Below are 23,968 nucleotides of genomic sequence, written 5' to 3' on the forward strand. Positions count from 1 at the left end.
AGCTAATAGGTGTTCCATTGTGAACAGATGCAAAACAACAGTACAAATGAAAACAAGAAATAGTGACTTATAGCCCTCCTCTTGCATTCAGGAAGGTTACTCACTTTGTGCAATAACTGGAGTTCTTCGAGATGTGTCCCTGTGGATGCTCCACTTAGGTGCTTCAGTTCCTCTGTGTACATGGCCCAGAGATCTTTCAATAGCAGTCCCCCCCGGCTGCCAGCACGTGCTGCACTATCGTGCAATCACTCATGACAGTTAGGCACACACTAGCGGCAGTTCCCTCCGTACCCGTCTGCCAAAATAAAGAAGCCGCACCCTGCTCTGATTTTGAGATCATAAGGTGCTGGTGTGAAAGGCTTTTTTTTCTTTATTTAAGATGCCGCAGGTGAGTGGAAAGCGGTAGCAGCACCGGCACCCACTCCGTTTGTTGTTTGTGTTCTGCGGCACTTTTGTTTATTCTCATGTTCTTCTTTTCAAAAGCTTCTCGGGAGACTATGCTACACGCAACTGATGCCAGCGGCAGTTGAGAAGGAACTGCCGCCGGCGCGTGCCTAACTGTCATTCTGAGTGATTGTGCAATAGCACAGCACATGCCGGCAGCCAGGGGCCTGCTACTGAAAGATCTCCAGGCCATGTGTACAGCAGAGCTGAAGCACCTAAGTGGAGCAACCACAGGGACCACTGAAGAAGAAATTTTACATATCCAAATATTTTAAGAATCCTTGCATAGCTGACAAAGCAATACATTTAAGAGTGGTTTTTTTTCCAGTGGCACTGCTAGAGCTCATTTTAGGAAACCACAGAAATCCAGATTAGGATATATCAATGAGTGCTGGTGAAAAGAACTGGATAATAAAATGATAAAACAATACATCACAGTGTGACAAGAATGTGGATCATATAATCATTCAGTGTTTCCCAATTTTTTGTTTGACAAACTGCAGCGGGTCTTTTTTTTTTTTTTTTTGCTCAACAAATTTTACCCTGGCAACCATAGGGGTTCCTTGAAATTCTTTCAAGCTGAAAAGGGTTCCATGGCCAAATAAAATTGGGAAACACTATAATAATTTATTTTGGTTTTAAAATACATTTATTGTGTCCCTTTATGGTGTGATTACACTGGCCCTTGCACTACTGGTTCATGGCTAACCATGTTTTTGTTAAGGGTTTTTTTTTAAAGAATTTCATACAAAATTAAATGTCCTAAATTGTCGCAAGATGACATCCCAACTTTACTGAAGTCAATGAGAACTTTGTCATTAACTTCAATGTGGCCAGAGTTCATAGATGAACTAACTCCTCTTGATAATTTCCTTTTATTAGTGTAGTCTAAAGCTACAACAAAGGAGCACTAATGCAAAATACATCATGTCATCAAGATAAGAAACTGCCGATATTTAAAAAGTTGAATTTCAACTCAGTTCCAATAAACTATTATACTCTTCACTGTTTTTCAAAAGGTGATATGCTCTTGCTGTACAATCTTGCTATTTTCCTTATGTTAAACTCTCATTAAAGCCAATGTGATTTTCATCTAAGTAAGGATGTCAAGATCAATCCTGTACTCTCCAGTGTACCTTTTTTTTCCTCCCATGCACTTCACACTAGAGTCAGATGCAAACATGAAATCTCTTGACCTTCTTCCAGAAATGTTATTTTTTGGTTTAATGAAATAAATCCTATATAGAATTACTGTATGCCTGAATTTTAAAGGGAAAGTATATGAATTAACATGCAACTTCCTTACATTTCCAGGCTTTCTTGCAATCAATATCCCCTCAAATATTTCATCAAAGTATTCTGACAATATAAATAATTAAGAGTTCAACATTAAAATGTAAGTGATACTCCTATGTTAGCTTCCAGAATTCTTTATCTGTACTGTGTATCAACACTATTTTGCAACACCTATGGTGTACATGGATGGTCAACTGGCAGATCATAGCTTAAGGGAAATATTACTAAATAAAACAGAGTTTGGGGCACATGTTTAAACAGATTAGGTTAAGAGTAAACTGAGTCAGATAATGGTTGGTGTACATTTTGTTGCAGAAACAGTAAGAGTAGGGAAAGTTAAAAATCATAAACCAAACAATGCTAAAATCTGCAAGCAACACCGTGAAATTTCTTCCCTGTTTTTGCATACAGAGTAGAATTTTCAAAAATAAAATAATTACTATTAGGGATGTGAAGGAGTAGTCAACTAGTCAATTATCGGATAAGCAAATGCTTATCAGATAGCTGACAGGCTAGTTGACTAGTTTCTTCCCCCCCCCCCCCCCCCCCGATAATGCCTCTATCAGAAAGAGGCAGCAAGGGGGGGAAAAGAGGAGGTGCAGTGCCCCTTGGAGCCTGGGGCCTGACACTGGGCTCCATGCAGCACTGCCACTTTGAAACGCCGTGTGCAGTCGAGGGCCAGCTGGAGTGTCCCCAGGCTGCATGTGGAGTTTCAAAGTGGCAGCGCCGCATGGCTCAAAGGATCAGCTGGAGACTCTCCAGCTGACCCCAGGCTCTGTGCAGCACCTGCTGCTTTGAAATGCCATGGGGAACCCAGTGTCAGGCTGCACACGGTGTTTTAAAGCGGCAGTGCCGCGTGGAGCCCAGGATCAACAGCTGATCCCAGGCTCCCTCCCAGCTGCATCTAATTGTCCTTCAGCCCTCTGCTTCTATTTACAGGTCTTTTACGCTTTTTGGGCTGCCTTTTCCCCCCCTCTGCAGTAGCCCTCTGGCCTGACCCTGCCACAAAAGTCATTCATTCTAAGGTCCAGGATACCTGTAATAAGAACTAGATGCCGTGATAAATAGGTGTAATGTAAATACTTAGATTAGATTAGGATAGATACAATTAGATAGAAACAGACAAATGCAGAACAAAATGGTCCAGCTGGAGTTCCTGGATGGGGAAGAGCCACTCTACATACCATACACCCCACACAAATCGTTAGAACTACATCCAAGAAAGCAAGCAGAAGACTAGCTACTAGTAACATGGAAAGCAAGGTAAAACCAAAATAAATTAATAAATAAATACAAGGCAGGGAACGAATAGGGTTGCAGCAAAAAATAATATATAACTTTAGATTAATAATGCAAGCATCCTAAAAAGTTCTACAAGGGATCTCAGAATGCCTCTGTTTCTTTTGCAAACACTGTGGGTTTAGACTCCCTTTCAGATTACATTTATCTTTCAAATATTTCTCAATTTTCTTGATACATATTTAACTGCTACTAAAAATATTTAAATGAGGTTTTTTTCCTTGCATAATCCCATCTTCTGCTTGCTCCTGCACTAAAGCTATTTTTTCAAACTTTACAATAGCTATTATTTACATGATAGTGAGAAACACAATAATTAATTCAATAAAAGATCCAGATGAAATGGAAGGTGGGTAATGAGGTGATATACCCCTATTCATCCTCCCACAAATATCAACAATAGTGTTCCCTCTAAGATTTTCCATCTATGAGCGGAGTGAGTTTTATCTTGTGCCACCGTGGCACCCACCAGCTAGAAGGAACACCCAGGCAGCCACCATGTGTCCCTGACTGCAGCTCCAGCCCTTCTCCAGTCACAAAGAATAAAAAGAGATTTTAAATCCGAAGCATCCCTATTATTATGGTGGACCCTTAGTGCTAATATTTGTATCATGCCTTCAGTCACACATGGGGTAAAAAGACATCATCCACTCAAATGCAAAGTTTGAACAATAAGCTGTTTTTCTTAAAAACCTGTGCTGCGCTGCTACACAGCGCCAGTAATAAATGGTGGCAGGAATAGTTTCCTTGGCAAAGAGAAACTGCTGCTGTTCTCAAGGTTGGCAGAACCTAACCTACCACAACTGAACAGTTGATAGTGTTTTGTAATGGCTAGGGAAATGATGGCTGCCCGCTGCTCCCAGGGCAGAGCCATGTGGCAGCTGCCAGAGCTGAAGCTGGATCTGCAGTGTGGTTGCTTCTGGGGCCGGAGCCATGGTATGGCTGTCCCAGTGGCGAGAGCCATACTATAGCCTCGGCCCCAGGAACAGCTGCATCACAGCCCCAGTTCCAGCTCCAGCACACGGAGCAGCCACCCGCCACATTGCCTTGTCCCCTGCTAAAGTCCTGGTGGAGGCTTTTTTAAGCAGTTCCCACTCCCCCACATGCTGACCACCATCAGCTTATCTGCTGAGGTGGACGGGACTGAAATTCTTTCTGCACGTCCTTGCAAGCACAAATCCTAGAGGGAATTATGATCAACAGAAACAAAAAAGAGGACTAACAAAATACTGGCATAAAGATTTCCTGTAGTAGACATATCTTGATTTTCATAAGTTAGATTCCGGTATCTCATTAAAACATTCCGTTCTGCTACCTGGAAAAGCCATTAGAATATTTTCATAAACATGGGAATGTCCTGGAATACCTTAGGGCACTGGGACCATTTAAATATAGTCTAATAGCTCATTCCCGTACTTGATATATAGTATAATTGAATGAAGGACAGACAGGCAGTGTAGTGAATTAATATTAAAAAGGAAGAGGTAGTAATATGGGGTCTTCCAACAACTCAGATATATTTTCTCAATGGGTTGCACAAATGTAAATGACAGCAAATTTGTCTAATCTGATCAAACATTTTTTCCATAAGGTTCATTTTCCCATGAAATTTTTTCCACCATATGAGATTACAGGGAGGTCAACCATGAAAGTACAAGAAAGATTTAACTAAGTCATTCTGTACCTGGCTAACATCCAAATATCAGGTCAGATGGGGTAAAATACTCAGAGTTTTGGGGATTAATTTTTTACTTATTCGCATGTGAAGTAGATTCAGTGAAGTGTCAAACTTTAACTGATATATTATTCTAATGCTTAACCACCATCCTTCCTTCCCACATTTTTAAAATTACTTTGTTGTTAATATCTATTCACAATAATGGGAGTTCATTCTTTATTGTTTAAAGGCTGTGTTCTAAAAGCATACAGATTCATCTTATGCAAGTCTGTCCAAAAACTGATGTCTTGCTAATTCTGCTCATGAATATGAAACCAAGTATGGACTGGAAGGCTCCATCTCCCAAACTCAGTGATAATTTTGGCACCGATACTTCAAACACCTCTACATTAACAGACACCTCCACCCACATGGAACTCATTGACTTCTGCATGGGGTATGGGATCATCTCATCCTGGAACTAGCTGCAGAACTGTAACCTTAAGTTTGAATGCTTTAAAGAAATGCAAAATTTGATTCAGAACAATTCTAACAAGCAGGCTAGATGACTCCAGGTATGCAAGTACAGGCAGTCCCCGGGTTACGTACAAGATAGGGACTGTAGGTTTGTTCTTAAGTTGAATTTGTATGTAAGTCAGAACCAGTACATATTGTAGGGGAAACTCTAGCCAAACATTTCTCCAGAGCTCAGTTTTATTCTCCCACACCTCACTTCCCTTTATTCTCAAGCTGAGGTATCTGCTGAGAAAATCCGCTCCGTGTCTCCCTGGTCTGCTGGGGAGGGGGGCACTAGCTTCGCGTCTCCCTGGTCTGCTGGGGGGAAGCAGCTAGTGTGGGGTTGCCTCACCCCATTTGTAAGTAGGGATCCGATGTAAGTGGGATCCATGTAACCCAGGGACTGCCTGTACATTAAAATACAGATGGAAAACTAATTTAAATATTAGATGGCCTGCCAAGTTCGTTCTTCTCCAGACAATAGATTGTTGGAAAAATAAAAACAGGAATGAAAGAGATTTTTTTTCAAAATGGAAGACAGGCTACTAGAGTCCAAGGCTAAACCTATCAAAACATGGTCAACACTAGTTTAGTAAAGACACACATGTAATTTAAAAGTGCCCTAACAGATTTAATTTCTAACCCAATAATTTATATTAGTAATATCTCACCTTCAAGATCTCTACCAAGCATTTGTAAATCTCAATTACCCATCAGGGGAAATAAAAAAACAAATTGAAAGAGCCAGACGACTGCCCAGAAACCATCTACTTCAAGACAGACTCAAGAAAACCAACAATAGAACACCACTTGTCATCACCTATAGCCCCCAACTAAAACCCCTCCAACGCATCATCAATAACCTACAACCTATACTGGAACAGGATACTACACTCCGTGAGGCTCTGGGGAACATACCCATAGTCTCCTATAGACAACCATCTAACCTCAGGAAGATTCTTACCAACAACCACAGGACATACCACATTAATGCCAACCCTGGAACTTTTCCTTGCAACAAACTCCGTTGCCAACTTTGTTCACATATTTACTCTGGTAACACCATCACTGGACCAAACCATGTCAGTTATATGATCAAGAACACATATTCCTGTTCATCCAGAAATATAATTTATGCCATCATGAGCCAACAGTGTCCTTCTGCTGTGTATATTGGACAGACTTCTCAGACACATTGCCAAGAATTAATGCCCATAAATCAGACATCAGACATCTTCAGAAGGAAAAAACAGTTGCTTTTCATTTCAACCTACCTGGACATTGTCTTAACAACCTTACTACATGCATCTTACTTCAAAGAGACTTTAACACAAGATTACAGAGGGAAACTTCAGAATTTTTTTTTCATGCTTAAATTTGACACTTTACGAATGGGCCTTAACAGAGATGCTAATTACCTTGCCCATTACAAAGATAGCTTCTCCACTTATCACCCCTGATTAGCCATTCATTGTCTCATAAATAGCTATTTATTCTCTCCCTCCCTCTCCCTCACCCCACCTTCTGTACTAAATCTGATTTGTCAGTTTAATAATGTGTTCACTTTTTTCATGGTATTCCTTTGGTATATATGGTCATGCCAATTCTCTTCCAGAATATGATCTGAGGAAGTGGGTCTGGCCTACGAAAGCTCATCTTGTTAGTCTTTAAAGTGCTACATAGCTTTTCCTTTTGTTTTAGCAAAATCAGGCTAACACGGCTACCTCTCTATTACTATTCACCTTTGTTTTTGAAGGATCCCAGAGTAGTTTACAAAACCACACAGGAATCACTTCATTTACTACTTAAGTAGAACAAATCAACTGTTTAGCAGTTTACAACATTTCAAAAAAGCTACATATAACATAGAACAAATCAACAGAGGCCTGCGTGGATACAAAATTTGTATCTGCATCTACATCAGGAAAAATGAGCTGTGGCTATCCAATCCATATCCACAGATGCAGCTATCCATGGATAAAAATCAGCTATCTGCAAATTTGTAGGATTCTAAATACAAAGTTTGTATCCACACCTGCATCTGTATCTCCAGAAATTAGCCACAGATATCCACATCCATATCAGCAGACGCAGATTTGCAGGGATCTACACATCAACTAAATTAAAATTACAGGGGAATTTCAATATGCAGAATATAATCATCCATGCAGGAATTTATCCAGGACATTGAGGTTAATACCTCTACTCTTGTTAGGGGTAGTGTTGATCTTTAATCACCATAAGTAATTATGGCTTCAGTTTTATATTTCATTCATCCAACTCCCACGCCCACGAAAAATGTACTGCAAAGCCTGCTTCTAAGAAAGAGAAACTGAAGGTAAATCCAGTGTCTCCTTCTAAATTAAACCATCAAGCAACAGAAAGGTTTTATTCAAGATACTTTTTGAGAATCAAACAGTCCATTCTGAGTCTCCAGGCCCACTGACCGGGGGCAGTAAATTGGCAACTACACCAGGACCCAATAGTTCAAAGGGATCCGGAGCTCCCTGCTACTGCCGCTGTTACTAAGGCAGCAGCCAAAATGCCCAGGTACTCCTCACAGCTTTGAGTGCTGGGGAAGGGAAGGGAAGCAGCACCACACACTGGGCAGTGCCACCCTATCCTCCCAAGGCTCTGGGGCACAGACCCAGGCCCCCCTATACCTTACCCCTCTTGCACCATAGTGGCCGTTGGCCCCATTGTGTGTCTCAGAGATGAAAATCAGTATATGGACAAAGAAAAATTCAACATGATCATCTTATGAACCAGTGTGTCTCTAGCTATGTGACTTTGCTCATCTAGACATTTACACAGTGCACTCTGATCTGGCAGTGGCTGCCCCGATCATGTTAAAGGCCATTCAATTCAAGACAGGGCAACCTGTTGGCCTGCTTTCAGGATATTTCCATGTCAAATATATGCAAGGCAGCCACATGGTCCTCATTCTATATAAAAGTGATATTGCTAGGATTCTGACTCTAGGGAGGAATTTTACTTGGTCTTCTCAGAAGTGCAGAACTTGCTTCTGAAATGAAGGAGCAGCAACTCTCTCACAAACTAGAATATTTGTTTCTTTCCTGGCTGAGACCTGTTTTTTGAGATGGCCAACATACGTTTTGTAGTTTGGATGCATACCCAAGCTATCCAAATGTTAAACCTTATCTCACCACTTCCCTATTTTAAAATATTGTAAATTGTTGGCATTAGCCTAGTGTGTGCTGCTGACAGCAGCAGTTTCTGTTACTGCTTTTTCTTTAGTGACATCCCTCAAGCAAGTTATTCTCCAGGGCTGTGTCTACACTGGCACGATCTTGCGCAAAAACTTGCTGCCTGTCTACACTGGCCTCATGTTCTTGCGCAAGGAAACTGACGTTCTAATGTATAAAAACAGGGCTTCTTGCACCAGAACTCTGGTGCTCCAGCTCAGGAATAAGCCCTTTTGTGCAACTGTTCTAGCGCAAGAGGCCAGTGTAGACAGGCAACATGAATTTCTTGCGCAAGAAAGCCCTATGGTTAAAATGGCCATCGGAGCTTTCTTGCGCAAGAGAGCATCTACACTGGCATGGATGCTCTTGCGCAAAAGCACATCTCTTGCAGAAAAGCACATGCCAGTGTAGGCGCCCTCTTCTGGAAGAGTTTTTGCACAAGAACTCTTCCGCAAAAAAGTTCTTGCGCAAGATCATGCCAGTGTCGACGTAGTCCAGGAGTGAAAATCCTGCACATATGGTATCCACAAACCAAGGGGAATTACTTTCCTTTTAACTATATTTCTCTGAAGATCTCACTCCAGCTGTATTCTCACCCACCTGATGACTTTCCCTCAGATACTGGAGAGGAACCTGCTACCAAAGAGATTATTTTCCCTTATATCTTTATTTCTGTGGCATTTTGAGAGACTAATTTTTCAATCATTTTATTTTTGTTATTTTTCTTTCAGAATCTTCACTTTCTGCTCAAATAGCAACTGCCTGGAAGGTTTCAATTATTGCAATTAAGAGTTCTGGCTCATGTAGGAATCCCACACTAACCCCCTACTACAGCCTTACAGACTACAAATATTCAAGCTTGACGAGCTCCACCTAGCTATGGGAAGCAACTGATCCAGTGGTGAGAGTCCTTCTAGAATGACATCTTCATATAGGAAACATGGGAACTCCTTTTCTCAAGCAAAATTGGTATGTCCAATATAATTTCCTTTTGCAAACACCTATTAATAATAGAGAAGCACAGCTCCCTTTGAAACAGGCTTAGGGATTCTGAAATTGTTTCATGGGTTCACAATTTAATTACAGAAAATATTCCAGTAAAGTCTAATTAGTCAGTGTGATTTTATAGGAACTGCATGCATAGGAGAAGTTAAGCAGTCAATAAGGCTAAAGTTTGAGGGAAAAAACCCAGTTTATATTACTAATGTTGTTATTAACTCAATAAGTAACATTGGATAAAATCACTTAATTTTTTGGTTCTTCAGCTGCTCCAGCCATAATATATCCACCTCTGAAAAATACTTGAAATGATAGGATGGAATAAAATATTAGGCCTACTGAAAATGTTATACATGACCTTTTTTTCTTTTGCACACTTTATTTTTAGGTTGTAGAAATTACCATCTTGGGATCAATACGTATCATCCTTATATTTCTCTATGCCACTCTTTATTTCCATGTATATTTATGATTTTCATAGAAATGTCTATTTTATTATAATAATCTAAGATAAAAAGGTATTTATAGTTTTATAGGTATCTGATTTTATTTAAAATTTACCAAATCCACTGAAAAGAACAGAATTCAACTTCGTTAAAAAATGCACAACAAAAAGAAATACATCCATTATCTATTTCAGTTCAGTGCCCCAGACTTTCTATTGTAGTTTAATCCTATCATCTCCCAGAGTAAAGCCTGTTACTATATAAAAGGAAAGTGAAAAGCTCCCAATTTAAGGACTAGTTACAACTCATTAAAGTGAGGACACATATAATTTGAAGCATTAGAATGTATGCTAAAATATAATGAGTGGCTATGAATCAACCCTGCATGGATTAAATTAATTCCTGGAATGCTATTATGGAGAGTACCTTGTGCAGAAAGAATGATCCTTCTGTTTGCACAGCAACTAAACAGCTTCAATTTATTTTTAATCGATCTGAATAGAGATAAAGGCCCAGCATTTCAAAATGTGGCCTTCTAAACATAATCAGCCTGAATTATGCCTGTTTCACGCTGCAGTACTTGCAACCTGGTTACAAGAAGAAGGGATAAGGCTGCACTCAGTTTATTTCACTGCTTAATTTATATGGTAATTACAGGACCATAGCCAGAATGGAGAGCATCTGCCAAAACTGAAGGCCTCACAATAATAAAACTGACATGTGCTGTGATATTGTTGAAATGCTGACTAAGATCTTTCTTTTATCTCCTCTTGAAGCCATAAAATGTTATGCCTGTTATTACTAGCAGGGAATTTTAACAGTTTTGCATTGACAGCAATTATGTAACATATGCACAAAACAACAGAGTTTCACATCACTTAATAAATTCGTGAGCTCTCTTAGTGCCAGATTTCTTGCTGGCTGGATTTTATGGTCTGGTAACTCCATCTGACTTCCAGAATACTGGAGTATACAAACCACAACAACAGCAGAAAATTATTAGAAACAACTGGCTTTTGTCCCCACTAGCTTGATTTAATAAATGGGGCATGATGCATAATCACAGGTTAATTAAAAAGATTTGCTCGTTCACTTTATTCTCTGTAGCTAAATGTTATTGTGAACCTCTGGCAAGAAATCAAGCAAGAGATACATGAATGTACTGACTTAAAAGAACATCCTTTATCAAACATCTATCACATGGAAAAAATGTCAGTTGCTGACCCATATCATATTAAACAAATGTCAAGATTTGTATTGAAATTTTTATCAGAATAAATCAATTTCTGTTGAATTTCCCTACATCTGCATAATCAAAATCTGCAATAATGACCACCAATTATTCACTTGGCATCATCAGTCCAGCATTCCCAATGCTAAATTCTATTGCATTTGTATTATCACTTGGCATATAAAACTGCCAAGAAGCTGGAACTAAACATAGTGGAAAAAATACTATTATCATTATTAAAGGTAAAGGGAACAAAGAGAAGGTTAAGAGATAACTAGATTGCAGTCTATAAGTATTTGCATGGGGAATAAATATCTAGTGGAGTAAGGTATAACATGATCCGATGACTAGAAGTTGAAGCTAGACCAACAGAGAATGAAAATAAGATGTAAATTTATAACAGTGAGAGTAACTAACAATTGGAACAATTTACCAAGAATGGTGGTGGATTCCTCATCACTGAGTTTTTAAATCAAGAATGGATGTTCTTTGAAAACTATACTCGAGGACAAGATTGGGCAAGTTACCTCTCGCAAGCTGGATTCGACCTGCCAAACCTCCAGGTCCAGCCCGCGGACATCCTGCCAGGACCCTCAGACAAGAAGCTGCCACTGATTTAAGCGCAGGGCTGCTCCATGTGGCTCTGTGGTCTGGAGGGAGGAGGAGGGTTTGTATGATCTCCCCACCTCCATCCCAAACCTCAGCTTTATTGGCTGGAAACAACCAGCCAATAGGAACGGAGAGCTTGGCCTGGGGGATGGGGGCAGTGCAAGCCTCTCCTCCACCTGGAACTGAGAGTCACATGGTGAGAACAGCCTGCATTTTCAGCAGTCTGTGGCTGCAGCAGGAAGGGAGCCCAGCCTGCTATGGGGGTGCTGCAGGGCTGCTGGCTGGGACACACATAAGTAAGTGCCTCCAAGCCAGAGCCTGCCTCTGGCACTCCTGCCTCTCCTGAACCTCAACTCTCTCCCCTAGGTCACCATCGAAACTCTTTCCCCCACCACCACCTCAGGTCACAACTCCCTCCAATACCCCTCCCCCAGGTAGAATTCTCTCCTGCACCCACATCCCCTCCTGGACCCTGCACCTAAATCCCCTGCTCCAGGTTACAACCCCCTTCTTCACCCAAACTCCCTCTCAGACCTCACACCATTTCCTGCACCCCAGTCCCTTACCCCATGTGCACTTCTGCACCATCCTAGACCCCACAGAAAAGTGCAGCCCATGACCACTTTCCAAAATCTTGGAGTGCCAATCTTGGATCGGACTACCGCGTCTACACGTGGCGAGTTAATTCGGGCTACCAGCAGTTTAAAATAGCGTCCGGCCGCGAATATGCTAATCAAGCGTGGGATATTTAAATCCCGCACTTCATTAGCAATTTCAGTACACTTCATTTGCCTCTTTAGTTCGAACTAGGGGGCAAGTGTAGACATACCCCCAGAGAGAGAGGAATATCCTAGATTTCTCTCACCACAGAGGCTGGGAGCCAGGTGAGAAGCGCCTCTCCATGGCCACTGCAGCTCCAAAAGATACAGTCAGAGGAGGGATATGTGTCCCCCCAGATAAGACAGATCCAGATTCGTCTGCCCCCTGTGCTCCCCAGCCAGACTGACGAATGCAGCAAACTGTGCGGTTTCTCCTTACTCCCTGACAAAAAGGGAAACAGCCAGCACTGTTCCTGTATAAATTGGTGGGAGAGCTTCATCCCTCCTCAACCTCTCAATAGGGAACATGTGGGTTGGGAGGCTTAGGACTGGGACAGTGCTGGACAGGGCGGGGGGAGGAACGGCCCCAGACAGCCCCTTTCACCTGCCTGCTAATTCTGTCTCTTTTCTGTTTGTTTTTATGAGAAGCAATCCCATTTTCCTGGCACAACAAAACCCTTACCTTACTTTAAGTTATGATAAAAGGAAGCTGTATATCTATTTTGATGGTCCTAGCTCTTACCATTTAGAAGGAGTTTTTGAACAAACAGACAGAGTGTCTCAAATATGTAACAGACAATGAATTTTAAGTGAATGTCTGCAGAAAGGAAATTCTGAAAGTAAGCATGAGCATTTTCACTGTAAACCTGCTACTAAGGGATAATTTCATTCACAGAGAGATAAGATAAATGTAAACAGCAAAATGCCTCTGGAATCTGGGATGACCTACGGAAGTACAGGCAGGCAAAGGTTATGTGGCTAAAAGATCAAGACAGCTGGATCCCATCAAAAAGTCAAGGCCAACTGCCCTGTACAGCAGAAAAGGATATGGCCCAGAGGGAGACAGTGGAAATAGTTTGGAGCTTAGAAAGAAGATGTACATGCTGGTGGTACAGTAGCATAAGTAGAACTGCTGTTTACACCACTGAGGGAAAGCCATTTACTTGAACTGGTTTGTGTCAGCCGACAGTCAGGGCAGGGTGTGTTCCTATACCTGTCCCTTATGACCGCTGAAGTTCTTTTAAATTGTGCTTGGTTCTGTTACAGCAACTGAAGGAGTCAGGTTAAAACTTAAACAGTTACAGGTTTATTAAAGAAGCTTATAAATCATATGGTTACAATAGCTATTGCTCTCTTTCTTAACTGCTAGCAAATATAGATCTTAAAAATGGTTACAAAGAAGATAAAGATAGAAAAATAGAAATAATGGTACCAAGTAACAGCTTAATCTTTAAAGAGCTCTAAGTCTATGTGTACACTTAAGACAGAGGACCACATCCAGGTACAATTTTTACCCCCTTCTGTGCCTCTCGACTCCAGCATGTCAGGCCAGGGCCAGTCCCTCAATTCCTAGGAAAGACGAAAATACGAGGTGGGCGTCCCCATAGAACCTCGGGAGGTCAAACACCTAACCCGACCAGCAGGTAGAGGGTAGATTGACACTCAAAGTGAGTGTGCTGCTGGACCCATCTTTATACCCATGGGGTCACGTATTTCTCTTTCTTATCTGTGATGCCAAATGGTGCTGGTCTGTCTTTTGTGAGACCAGTTCTTACAAGGGAGTTGTGAACTTAATTTACACTTGTAAGAGAGATAACTAAATTGGAAGTACTGGGCATTCTTTTCTCAGTGGGAAATTCCTCTCCAAGGGACTGTGTGTGATCATATCAACATGGGTGCCAGCCGGGCAGTTCTCGCAGTTTCGAGGTCAGCTTATTGCCTTAATCACTCTCTTCTCACATCTATATTTTCAGCTTCTCAGGATCAGATGAGCCAGCATAGACTATGCTGATGTTATTGCTCCTTCTCTGCCCTGTATGCTTCAGGAACCTCAGAGAGGCAAATAAGATGGATGGGGGGGAGGGGGCAGTCTGTCTGGCTACAGTTTGGCACCCAGAAAGGAGAGTCTTGGTGAGGAATACACCATTAACTTGTGTGTAGCCAAAAATGTCTAGCTAATTCTATAAGCAGCAATTCAAACAACATTTTCCTCCCCTGAGTTTTATACAACCAGCTAGGAGTGTGGAATAATAACCAAATGTAAAGGGTTGGAGAGGGAGACATTCTTTTCTATTACGAGGCCCAAATGTATAGCCTAATCAACTGACCAGTATCAACCTAACATTATCCACAAATAGGGACATCTCTTTCATTATCACCTATATCCATGATACCAAATGAGCTGAATGGTTATAGAAGAACATCCTGATTAGAATAAAATACAGTGCAATGAAAAACTTGTGTGATTAGACTCTTTAGATTCATAAGGGAAAGCTTGCAGAATATTTCCAAAATCAGTTTTAATCCTGTTTATAAAAAAAAAGCAAAATGTCTCTGAGAAAGGAACAACAGCATTCGAGCTGAAAACAGAGGAGTGGACATGGGGGAGATTAGGAGAAGGAATGGGATGGGATCTCTGAGATAAGTAAAGAGGTCACAGAAGGAGAGCAAATGAGGCACTTCTGTATCTATAAAAAAACAAAAAACAAAACAAACAAACAAAAAACCAACACACACACACAAAATAATGGTCCTGTAGCATCTTAGAGACTAACCAAAAATGTATAGCTAGTATCATGACCTTTCGTGGGCAAAACCCACTTCTACCCCTCTGAGACTTCAGAGAGCAAGAGGATAACTAGCGGAATAAGAATTGCTCATGGGTGTTCTGTAGACTGTATACCAATACTATTTAACATGTTCTTCTTTAGTACAAATAACAGGAATCTCTATTTTGGAAACAGAAAAGTCTAAGTTATCTCCCTGATGCCATGAAGTCTAGGGTAGCCAGGGTATAACAGCAATGGGTTTGTGACACTGTATTTTCAAAAGGGGGAAAAATATATTTTTAAAAAGTAAAAAATGGAGGAAATGTTATGGAAAAGATGTAAAAGGTAGGAAAAGTTGAAACGAGTAAGGAAAATGCTGAATAAGTGGAAATCCGGGACTCAAATTTTAATCCCATTTTGCTACCAAACTCACTGAAGTTTTTGAGAAGTCATTTTACTTCTATGCCTCCTATCTGTATATTATTATATACATGCTTCATAGGAGTATGATGTAGGAATGTCAGCAACTATTTGAGTAGCCGACCACCTGATAAGATATCAGATAGTCAAGTCACTACTCGACTACTGGTACCCTTCTCCCTCCTCCCCGCTGCCTCTCTATAAGAAGCAGCAAGTGGGGGTGGAGGAAGCAGGAGCCAGTGCGAAGGTGGGCCGGGGAGGCAGAGCGCAGCGATCCCAGAGCCAATGCAAGCTGGGACTATTCAGTCCCAGCTCATGCCACCCCCGGGAGCTAACCCTGCTGCGGCTCTGCATTTTAAATGTAATAAGAGCCCATTTTAAATGTAATAAAAGCCCACCATCTTCTTACTATATTTAAAATTCAGAGCTGCAGCAGTCCTAGAGCTGGCGCAAACCGGGACTGTTTAGTTGCGGCAGGCACCAGCACGGGAGCAACCCTGCTGTAGCTCTACATTTTAAATGTAAGAAGAGCCAGGCAGGCTCTTACTATATTTAAAATGCAGAGCTGCAGCTGTCCTAGAGGGGAGCTAATCCCGCTGCAGCTCCGCAGTTCAAACGTAGTAGGAACCAGGCAGCCTGCACACCCGGCTCCTACTACATTTAAACTGCAAAGCCCCGGTGGGGGTATCAAGCTTCCTCTGTCGCCTTATTGACTAATCAAATAGTGGATGTAAATTCTATCAACTACTCAATTAGCTAATTAACTGCTACTTAACATCCCTAGTGCGGTGAAGCTTAAGATACCAGACCTTTACTTATTAGTACATGGAGAGACTGTTGTGCCAACACAAAGCCTCTATTAATTCAATAAGATTCTCTGTGGACACAGAAGTCCAAACATTATATGAAGGATCAAGACCTAACAAATAGTTGTGAAGTCCTTGGAGATCATGGGATGCCAAACATAATGTAAATTTACAATGTTACTTTACAGTTATAAATTTATTCAATTCAGTTGGTCTCAATGTTGCAGGGAAAGTTTTGTGTTAAATTACTAAGGGTTAACATAAATAAGTACTGTATATATTGTTTTTACAATTAATTGTTTTGAAATTAATATATCACATTTTCACAAAGAAGAAAACATATAAAGAGAATTCTAGCTAAGTGATACCTCTTGTGACCTTCACTACCATGAAAAACTGTCAATATGAAGAACTTTATAGCAATTTTTTATTTAAGGATCTAAGCAAAATAATTGCACTGAAGTTAATTGGTTTCCCTGTTGCATGTTGTTTGTAGTGGCGCTTTCCTTTATCATTTTTTGTTACGTACAGAACATCTGGTTTTCATACTAATAATTACTTCCAGTAGGAAAGTGCTACCACTTTTCATTCTGAAATAGTTCTGTATAACCACATGAATAGGACACATACTGCAAGCTTACATAAGCAAAATATGATTAAAAGTTATTTATGAAAGCATCAATACCTGCTAGCTAATAGTGCTTTGCTGAAGTGAGGTCAACATAGTGACAGTATAAAAGTTATCTTCATAAAGACATGTGGTTTGCATTTTTCCTTCAGTGTATGCAGTGAAACATTTAATAGGAAATCACTATAATAAATAAATATTGTACTTTTAAGCATGCACACATTTATAAGGAAACCAGATATTAGAGGATACTGTGTATACATACTACCTGTAATATATACTTTTGTCTATACAGCCGGTCCCCGAGTTACGAATGAGTTACAGACCAAACACTTGGCCGTAACTCGAAGTGTTCATAACTCGGATTCCATTGAGTTACATGGCGACCACGCTGTTCGTAACTGCAGATCACGTTCGTAACTCGGAGATCGCATTTACGACTGCTTTGGTCGTAAGTGCAGATGGTCGTAAGTCAGAGACCGGCTGTATATATATTATTTATAGGGTTGGGAGGATTAGATTTTTTTTATTGGTAAATACTGATAAATGTCAACTTCATGGTACAGACACGAATCACTAACAAAAACCCGTTTACTTACCTCGTAACTGTTGTTTTTCAAGATATGTTGCTCATGTCCATCACAATTAGGTGTGTGCGCACCACATGCATGGAATCCAGAGCTTTTTCCCTTCGCAGTACCCGTTGGCCCAGCCAAGGATCCCCCTGGGATGGTGCGGACATATTGGTGCATATATACCTGCTGGTCCCTCACCCCTTCAGTTCCTTCTTGCCAGAGTCCTCTGACAAGGCGGAGGTGGGTGGGATTTGGAATGGACATGAGCACACATCTTGAAGAACAACACTTAGGAGGTAAGTAACCGTTTTTTCTTCGAGTGTTTGCTCATGTCCATTCCAATTAGGTGACTCCCTAGCCATGTCCTTGGAGGTGGGGTCAGAGACTAATGCCATCTACACGTTCACAGACTGCAGCACCGCCTGCCAACGGTCGCATCTGCCCTGGCCTGCTGCATAATCACATAGTGCTCCGAGAAAGCATGCACAGAGGACTATGTGGCTGCCCTACAAATGTCCACAATAGGTATTTGTGCTAGGAATGCCGCGGATATAGTCTGCGCGCTTGTGGAGTGTGCTGTCAGTGGAGGTGGTGGTCTACCCACGCTATCAAACCACTCCTTAATACAGGAGGTAATCCATGAGGATAAACATTGGGCTGAAACTTGCGAGCCCCTCATCCTTTCGGCCACTGAAATAAAAAGTTGTGGAGATTTACGGAACTCCTTTGTTCTTTCTATATAGAACGCTAAGGTCCTTCTCACATCCAGGCAGTGCAGGGCCTGCTCCCTAGCTGAAGTGTGCAGTTTTGGGAAGAACACCAGAAGGTAAATGTCCTGACACATGAAATTGAGAGACCACTTTAGGGAGGAAGGCCGGGTGGGGGTGCGGTCTAGCTTTGTCATGTCAAGAAGACGTGTGGGGGCTCCGAAGTGAGGGCCCTCAGTTCTGAGATCCTTCTGGGCAGAGGTAATCAAGATAAAAAATGTTACCATTCATGATAAATATTTTAAGGAGCAGGTGGCTAATAGCTTAAATGGTACCCTTATGAGGCCCGTAAGGACCAGACTGAGATCCCAGGGTGGCACCGGGGGGCACGTATAGTTGACTCCTTTCAAGAACCATTTAACTATGGCATTAGCAAACCTGTGACCCTCCCCTGCATGAAAGGATGTAATCGCTGCCAAATGCACCTTCAGTGAGGATGTAGCGAGGCCTTGATGTCTAAGCTGTAGCAAGTAGTCTAAGGTTAGCAGGATAGTGACACACAATAGGTTTATCCCCTTCTGCTCTGTCCACCTAGCAAACCACCACCACTTGATCTCATACAGCACCCTGGTGGAAGGATTCCTATTCTCTAGCAATACGCACTGTACCTCCTACGAGCACCTCTGTTCTACACCTGACAGCCACGCAGGTGCCATACCACCAGGCGGAGGGTCGCTAGGTTCGGGTGGCACAACCTTCCTCCTCCCAAATCCTGGGTAATCAGGTCTAGGACTAGAGGCAATCTCACCAGGTCCTCCACTGCTAGTTCTAACAGGGTGGTGAACCAGTGTTGGCATGGCCACACAGGACCACCATGATGACTCTTGCGCCGAACCACCTGACCCTAATCAGGGTCCCGTGGATTAGCAAGAAGGGGAGAAATGCATACAGCAGCCCCTGAGGCCACTGTATAGACAATGCATCCCTGTGAGATCCAAGCTTGTGGCCCATGAATGAGCAGTAGTTCTGCCCTGGGGCATTATTTCATGAGGCGAACAGATCCAGAAGGGGATAACCCCACCTCTGGAAGACTTCTTAGATAATATCCTTCCTGATAGTCCACTCATGGACCTGTAAGGAGCAGCTGAGCCTGTCTTCTAGGACATTGCTGGACCCCGCCAGATAGGTCACCTTCAAGTGGATGTTCAGGGAAATGCGTAAGTCCCAGAGTACTAGGGCTTCTCTGTAAAGGGGAGAGGAACGAGCTCCATCCTTATTGTTGATATAATACATGGTGGTCGTGTTGTCCATCAGTACCGCTCCCACCTTGTTCTCTAGCTGGGGAAGGAAGGCCTGACATGCCTGCCTGACTGCCCTGAACTCTTTGACATTTATATGTAGGAAACTCTCTCCCGGGGCCACATTCCTTGAGTCCTGAGGGCTCCTGTGTGGGCTTCCCAACTTGTGTTCGATGCGTCTGTAAACAACTGCACCAACAGGCTCACTTGGTAAATGGAACACCTGCACATACCGTCTCCTCCTATGACCACCAGTCCAGTGAATGGAGCACCATCTCCGGCAGCGTGACCACTACGTCCAGGGGAGATCGTGCTGGATTGTGGAAGCTCCTCAACCACCTCTGTAGGGGTCGGAGCCTCCGCCTGGCGTAGCTCACCACATAGGTGCAAGCTGCCATATGGCCCAGAAGTAGCATACATGTTCTCTCTGTGGTTATAGGAGACCTCTGGAGGTCTGAGATCATTGAGTTCATATACAAGAACCTGCCTCTGGGCAGAAATGCCCTTTTGATGACAGAATCCAGGCAGGCCCCCCACAAATTCTATTATTTGTGTGGGGTCCACAGTGGACTTTTCCTCATTTATGAGGCCTAGTTGGAGAAACAGCTTCCTGGTTACAGAGATATCATTCATCACTTGTTCTCAGGATGTCCCCCTTATCAACCAATCATCCAGGTAGGGAAAACCTGGATCCTGTGGCACCTCATAAAAGCTGCCACTGCAGCCATGCATTTGGTGAACACTCTTGGCGCTGTGGAAAGGCCAAAGGGCAGGAATGTGAACTGTAAATGATCCCAACCTACTGTGAATCTGATAAATTTCCTGTGGGCGGGGATCACCAAGATGTGAAAATAAGTGTCCTTTAGGTCGAGGGCAGCATACTAGTCTTCTTTCTGTAGGGAAGGGATGATGGAGGCTAGGGTGACCATCCTAAACTCTGTCTTCTTTACAAATGAGTTTAGGTTCCTTAGGTCTTAAATGGGACATAGGCCCCCTTTTGCCTTGGGAATAAGGAAATATTGGGAGTAGAAGCCCCTACCCCTGAACTCCTTTGGGACAAGCTCAGCTGCTCTGAGCTGCTGAAGCACAGATACTTCTTGTCTCAGCAGAATCTTGTGAGAGGGGTCCCTGAAGAGGGATAGCGAGGAGGGTGGAAGAACAGATGGATAGAAATGGTATTGCATAGACCTTTGCTACTAGGTCTAGTACCCATCAGTCGGAAGTTATTCAGGACCAGGCCCGATAGAAAAGTGCCAAGCGTCAACCAAAAGGGGGTGACAGCAGCTCAACTGCTAAGCTGTCCTCGAGTATACCCTCAAAATGAGGGTTTAGATTGTTGGCCCAGAGGCAGACCTGATCCCCTGTTGGAATCAGATCTAGAGCCCCTATATCTATTCCTGGGCAGATCGTTCCGGCCATTGTTACAGCGTCTCTGCCTTCCCCGTTCGGAGCCGAACCCACACTGGAAGGGTCTATCACTTGGCCTTGGGTTAAGGGGCCAGGATATGGATCCCCAGAGATTTTAAGGTTGCCCTAGAGTCCTTGAGGCTGTGTAGTTTTGAGTCAGCCTGGTCTGAAAACAGTCCCAACCCCCTGAAGGGGAGGTCCTGGATCATGTTTTGTACCTCCGGGAGGATGCCCGATACTTGGAGTCACGCACTTCTCCTCATCACTATCGCTGTGGTCTTTGTGTGGGCCATTGAGTCTGCAGTGTCTAGGGCAGCCTGTAATGCTGTCTGTGTCACCATTCTTCCCTTTTCTGTTAAAGCCCCAAATTCCTGCCATGACTCTTGAGGGAGACGGTCTTCGAATTTGTCCATACCTGCCCAAGTACTGAAGGCATATCTGCCAAGCATTGCCTGCTGGTTGGCGATGCAGAGCTGCAGGCCCCCTGTAGCTTATGTCTTCCTCCCCAGGGAGGTCAAGCTTTTTGGGCTCTTTTGATTTAGGGGTAGGACCCAGGGGGGCCTAGCACTCCCTCTGCCCACAGCTTGTACCACTATTGAGCTGTGTGTGTGTGTGTGTGTGTGTGTGTGTGTGTGTGTGTGTGTGTGTGTGTGTGTGTGTGTGTGTGTGTGTGTGTGTGTGTAAAGAGGTGTTCATGGCCCATCTGGGGGACAAAATAACACCTCTCCACCCCTTTTTGGGTGGGTGGGTGGGTGGGTGGATTGAGGCTGGGGTTTGCCCTAGGGCTTTGGACAACTTGTCCACTGTTTTGTTAAGCGGTAGTGCCACTCTCCCTGGAGTGGTCGCCAAAAGTATGTCCATCAAGGGGTCACAGTCTTCCTGGACCTCCTCCTCCCATAATTTCCCATAGTGAAAATTTAAACTGATAAAAATGGGGAAATGTTTTTTTAAAAAAGACAGATATTATCTGTCCAAATTATGGGAAATAAAAATCATATATTGGCAAGTCTATTTCTATATTAATCTAGTTTCTAACAGGACCACCACTGTAAGATCCAAATGAATTCTGAAAACAACATTATGGCTTTTTTCAAGATGTTACTTGATATGGAGATATGCCTATCTCATAGAATTAGAAGGGACTTTGAGAGGTCATCAAGTCCAGTCCCCTGGGCAGGACCAAGTACCATCCCTGATAGATTTGCCCCGATCCCTAAATGGCTCCCTCAAGGATTGAACTCACAACCCTGGGTTTAGCAGGCTAATGCTCAAACCCCTGAGCTATCCCTCTCCTTCTGTGATGTTCAAATCACATTAAGAAATGAGTGCAAATTCACTAGATAAACAATCATATTGCAGGTCTGACAAAACTAGAGAGAGAGAGAGTGTGTGTGTGTTGCACTCCTGTTGACTTCAGCTCAAATTTTGCCTACATGGAGGCTGCTGGATCGGACCCACTGAGTTACATTCAAGCCAGTGCACAGGACTCAAACAAGATAATATGCACTATTTTAGCCTCAACTATGGTCTTCATACAGGATTTAAATGGTCCACGAGGCTTTGTTCAGCAAAGCAGCACTAAAATGTATTTTCCCTTGTGATATTTTTCACAGACGTATATTCTACATCATTACTAGATACTATACCATCAAGGGACTAAAGAGAAATTCTGCACCAATATTTTCTGAAAACACCAAAGTGTGCTAACATTTTCTAGATTTCACATATCCCTAGTCTAAAATATTGACTTCCTCATGAGGCACAGGAAATTATTTTTATATTATGTATATAATATATTTTACCACACTGAGATTTACATTTTTATACATGACAGGGTACAAAAAGTGAACACAAAATACCAGAAACACTGTTAAGAATTTACAACCACATTTTATGCTTGGCTGTTGAATCACGTCTGGTCAGAATGTTAACTGACAAACTCTTTCTACAACTATGCAGACAATCCCTATGGCACTGAGTCTGAAATTTAAAAAAACTGTGTTTGGCTTGTGCTCCTTAAGAAAAATGAGTATGGAAGATACAATTAATGGAAAAGGCTATGAGAAGTATACTGGTACTAAGTACTGTGTTGCTAAAATAAAGCAAATCTAAAATATTTAAAAAGAAGCTGACAGGATCCCAACTGAGGTAATATATCAGCACATACACCCACCATCTAATTTCCTTTGAAAATACCAAAACAGTTACAAGTATGTATGGCCACTGTGGCCTTACAGAGTTGGGAAGTAGGACTATTTTTGTAGCTTAATTGAAAAGAAAATAGGCGACTCAGAGAAGTTTCCTAGCAATAGCTTGCCTAGATGTAGAATCAAAACCTTTGCCATCACAGAAACACCATATCTTCCAAGTAAGGGTCTCCATATTACAAATACTAACTAATGGAAGCCATATTTCAAAATGTAAAAAAAAAAACAAGAAAACCCACCAAACTTCACTAGATTTTTACCCTTTGTATACAACATTCTTTTTATCAATGCTCAGCAACAGGTCTTTGGAAGCTGAACATTTCTGAAGCAGTAACAACAATGCAATTGACTAAACAAAGCTAAGCTCAATGGTTTCCAAGAAACTGAAAGATGAAAGAATGTGGAAAGATACTGCCATCACTTCAAATGAAGAACAAGTGAACTTAGGTCAAATGGAAAACCAAAAAGAAATTCAACAAGGGTCTAGAAACCATAGTCAGATAAATTTTAGTTAGGTTGAGATTCCAAAATGTGTTTTAAACAATGCATACAATACATTCCTTCATATACTGTTTTACTAAGGACATTTTTAAGACACTGGAAGGGGAAGACATTTTGCAAACAACTTAATTATTCTCATTTACTTAGAGCATAACAGAACAACTGATTTATTTTTATTTTTAATACTAAAATTGTGAATTAACATTAAGAGACTCAGCAGAACAACAGTTATGGAAGAAAATTCTACTGCATGTGCACGCAAGAGTAAGGGAGGAGGTGGTGGAAGCTATTAGGATTTTAGGAGCTAGTGGTGACCACCTAGTATTAGATGTCATAGACCCCAGCTCCA

At 42.1% G+C, this 23,968-nt stretch overlaps 1 protein-coding gene across 8 annotated transcripts in view; it reads right to left on the bottom strand.

Moving 5' to 3' along the window:
• FSIP1 (fibrous sheath interacting protein 1) overlaps nucleotides 1-23,968 on the bottom strand; it is a 201,440-nt gene that overhangs the window by 97,412 nt on the left and 80,060 nt on the right. Inside the window, exon 11 of one of the 8 annotated variants that reach the window (XM_075927074.1) lies at nucleotides 10,931-13,871. The exons of the other annotated variants lie outside the window; for them this stretch is intronic. Within the exon in view, the coding sequence (XP_075783189.1) occupies nucleotides 13,746-13,871 (126 nt within the window). The 3' untranslated portion in view covers nucleotides 10,931-13,745. Of the gene's footprint in view, nucleotides 1-10,930; nucleotides 13,872-23,968 lie in introns of those variants that run through there. 8 annotated transcript variants of the gene reach the window in all.

The sequence above is a fragment of the Pelodiscus sinensis genome, chromosome 4 (assembly GCF_049634645.1).
Source record: "Pelodiscus sinensis isolate JC-2024 chromosome 4, ASM4963464v1, whole genome shotgun sequence".
In the NCBI taxonomy this organism is placed as follows: Eukaryota; Metazoa; Chordata; order Testudines; family Trionychidae; genus Pelodiscus; species Pelodiscus sinensis.